Below are 3,246 nucleotides of genomic sequence, written 5' to 3' on the forward strand. Positions count from 1 at the left end.
ACATTAAAACTACTTTTAAGTTTTATTTAAATTCTATATCAAACATGCTCCAAATGAAAGTCACCTTAAGCTAAAGGCTGAATTTGCGATTCTATGAAAGCAAATAAATTTATATATGGATATCATAAAGGCTCTCAAATAAGGAATAATTTCAAATTTAAGATAGAGTGATTCTCATTTAAATTTAATAGTACCATATGATCTTTAAAAGATTGATTAAAGAAATAATTTTTTACTTCTTTCTCCGGAATCTTCAAACATTTACCAGCTTAGAAACTTCTATTGGGTTAAACATCGCTGTTAATGATATTGAAATTTGAAATGATTTAATGCAATTTCGAAATTTCAATGTTTGTTACCATTTAAGTCAAATCTTTTTGAGACTTTTTATCATGTTGTACTGTACCAAATATGATTCATTAGTTCCATTACATTTAACCGGAATTTTACAGGCATCAGGGGAGATAGTTGAGAACTTTCCAAAACATTAAGAGTAATTCTGTTTTTTTCAAATATATAGGGGGTCTATAAGTTTTCTGGCAATTGCCCTACTAATAATAATGTAAGACAAAATGTAGGCGCTCGAAAAGAAGTGAGAGAGGAGTTTACAGTGTGAAAAAAAAGATGGCAGTGAGTGAATGAATGAATTGATTGGTTGCTGCATTAACTCTCTTGCCAAACGCACTGAGAGCGATAGGACTGTTACTGTTTCATGGAGATTTTCGATTTAGTATTGAGTACTAACGCACTGTACCCGTTGAATTCAAATCCATATTGATTTATCACTTTGTTAGTATCCACGTTGGAGGATCTCTCGCCTTCGATCAACCCCCTCTGTGTCATTTCTGGTGAGATCTCAGATGACCCTTTTGCTTGTTTTATTTCTAATTTTAGTTTCTTTTTCTTTTTTATGATTGCTTCAATTTTTGTTCATACCCATATTACCCATTTTTGTTTTTATGCTTTATTTGTATAGATTCTTGTTTCCGATTTTAGTATAACACTCAGAACCAATTGAATTCCTAAATTTTGCTTATTGAATTTTAGTGGCCTTGCTGATTTATTTTGGTGATCTAATTGAATTTTTTATTTTTATTTAGTAGATTTTCTCTTGTTCTTCTCGGATTTGGCCGGATCTTTGTAAAGTTTTAGTTTGCTCTCTAAGAATAAAGTATATCAAGTTCATTGACATTGTGGTGGGAAATCCATTTGGTGGGTTTGAGATTGTTTGGTTGTTCGTTTTGATGATGGAGCACCTTCCTGTTGAAGTCATTGGCAATATTTTGTCTCGGCTTGGAGGTGCACGAGATGTGGTGATAGCCTCTGCAACATGTAAGAAGTGGCGGGAGGCTTGCCGCAAACATCTCCTCACACTCTCGTTCAATTCCAGTGATTGGCCTGTGTATCATGATTTGACAACAAATCGACTGGAAATCCTGATAACACAAACAATATTCCAGACCAGTGGATTGCAAGGCCTATCAATTTTGATGGATGATGTTGATGAGTTCTCTGCGTCGACTGTTATTGCATGGCTCATGTATACTAGGGAAACATTGCGCAGGTTATATTATAATGTCCGGACCACTCCGAATGTTAATATTCTTGAAATCTGTGGGAGACAAAAACTGGAAGTGTTGTCTTTGGCCCACAATTCAATCACAGGGGTGGAACCTAATTTTCAGAGATTTCCTTGTTTGAAATCTCTCTCTTTGAGTCATGTTGCTATTTCAGCGATGGATTTGAGTCTTATGCTCATGGCATGTCAGAATATTGAGACCTTGGAACTTGTCAATCCAGAGATTGCAATGTCAGATGCCCAAGTGAAAGTTGAACTGAGCAGTCTGACACTGAAGAATTTTTATGTTGAAGCAATTAGTTTGGACAAGTTTATATTGGAGGCTGATAGTATTGAGCGTTTGCACTTGAAAGATTGTGCTCTTGAACTTTTTGAACTCATTGGCAAGGGGACTTTAAAGCATTTCAAGATTGATGATGTCAGCGTTATACATATTGATATTGGTGAGACTGTTGATAATCTTGAGATTGTAGATATCAGCAACTTCACAATTTTTTGGCCAAAATTCTACCAGATGATCTCAAGATCATCAAAATTGAAGAAGCTTCGTCTTTGGGATGTTGTATTTGATGAGGACGAAATTGTAGATTTGGAAACAATTGCTGTTTGTTTTCCACAGCTGACCCATCTTTCGTTGAGTTATGACTTGAGAGATGGAGTTATTCACTATGGCCTGCAAGGGTCTTCTAATTTTGAGAATGTGGTTGTATTGGAGCTTGGATGGATTGTCATTAATGATCTCTTCTCACATTGGGTTGAGGGGCTTTTAAAACGATGCCCAAATCTTAAAAGGATTGTCATTTTTGGTGTTGTTTCAGAGATAAAAACCCATGAAGAATGTCTGTTGTTGGGCACTTTCACTTCATCAATTGTTCAGCTCATGAGGAAATATTTGCATGTAGAGGTGCAGTTTGAGTATGAGTGAAAGCTCACTAAATTGCTTTGGTAAAAAATTCAAGTTTGTTATATAATTATGAATTGTATGATCACATGTGCAGGTAAGTAGCCTGAGCATCCTTTTTGTCTGTCCATAAATGATAGTTGAAGTCTCTTTCATTTGATGATAGTTGAATTCTCTTTCATTTGGTTGAAAATTTCATTACTTGATTGAATGAAATATATTTTATGCTCAAGTTCATGCTATTTTACTTAATTGCTATGTGCATGCTTCTTGTGTACTACAGTATTTAAAACTATGTTGCTCTCACTTTGGCTCACATACATCTTTGCCTTTGAGGATTTGTGGTAGTCACAGATAATGCAGCCTTAGATCTTGAGTTTTAATAGTTATTGTATAAGTTCTTTCATGATGGCTATTTGTTAGATGGGGCTAAACCAGTCTTTTTAGTAAAATTTGTACTCCTCATTACTGAGTAAATTTTGTCTGTAAAAATCTTACTTGTAATTACCAAGTAAAATTTGTTGAAATGAACCTTGGTGGTGCGAGAGAATTTTGCTAATAAAAAAATGAAAAGACACATATAGTAAGGGGGATATAAGATTCTTATCCCTTAAAGTGCAAATTGTAAAAGAGCAAGAAATAAACATGCAATTGTAAAACTATAAGACACTATTGAGGTTATGCCCTATGAAGCCTGAAAAAGTTAAATTTATTTGTTATCGGAATCTTAATCATTAATTTATGTATCTTATCAATAAAAATCAAT

The 3,246-nt window shown here is 34.2% G+C and overlaps 1 protein-coding gene across 2 annotated transcripts; it reads left to right on the forward strand.

The window, feature by feature from the left end:
• The first annotated feature begins 510 nt into the window (after positions 1-510).
• Positions 511-2,620, forward strand: LOC116111433 (F-box/LRR-repeat protein At1g67190-like). Of its 2 annotated transcripts, none has more exons than XM_031397613.1 (2): positions 511-848; positions 1,101-2,620. In XM_031397613.1, exon 2 carries the CDS (start codon positions 1,245-1,247, stop codon positions 2,502-2,504), a length of 1,260 nt encoding a protein of 419 aa, XP_031253473.1. In that variant the 5' UTR covers positions 511-848; positions 1,101-1,244; the 3' UTR covers positions 2,505-2,620. The 2 variants fall into 2 exon arrangements, with proteins under 2 accessions (XP_031253473.1, XP_031253474.1); XM_031397614.1 differs by having other exon boundaries at positions 1,104-2,620.
• The last annotated feature ends 626 nt before the right edge of the window (positions 2,621-3,246 follow it).

The sequence above is a fragment of the Pistacia vera genome, unplaced genomic scaffold (assembly GCF_008641045.1).
Source record: "Pistacia vera cultivar Batoury unplaced genomic scaffold, PisVer_v2 Contig637, whole genome shotgun sequence".
Lineage (NCBI taxonomy): Eukaryota > Viridiplantae > Streptophyta > Magnoliopsida > Sapindales > Anacardiaceae > Pistacia > Pistacia vera.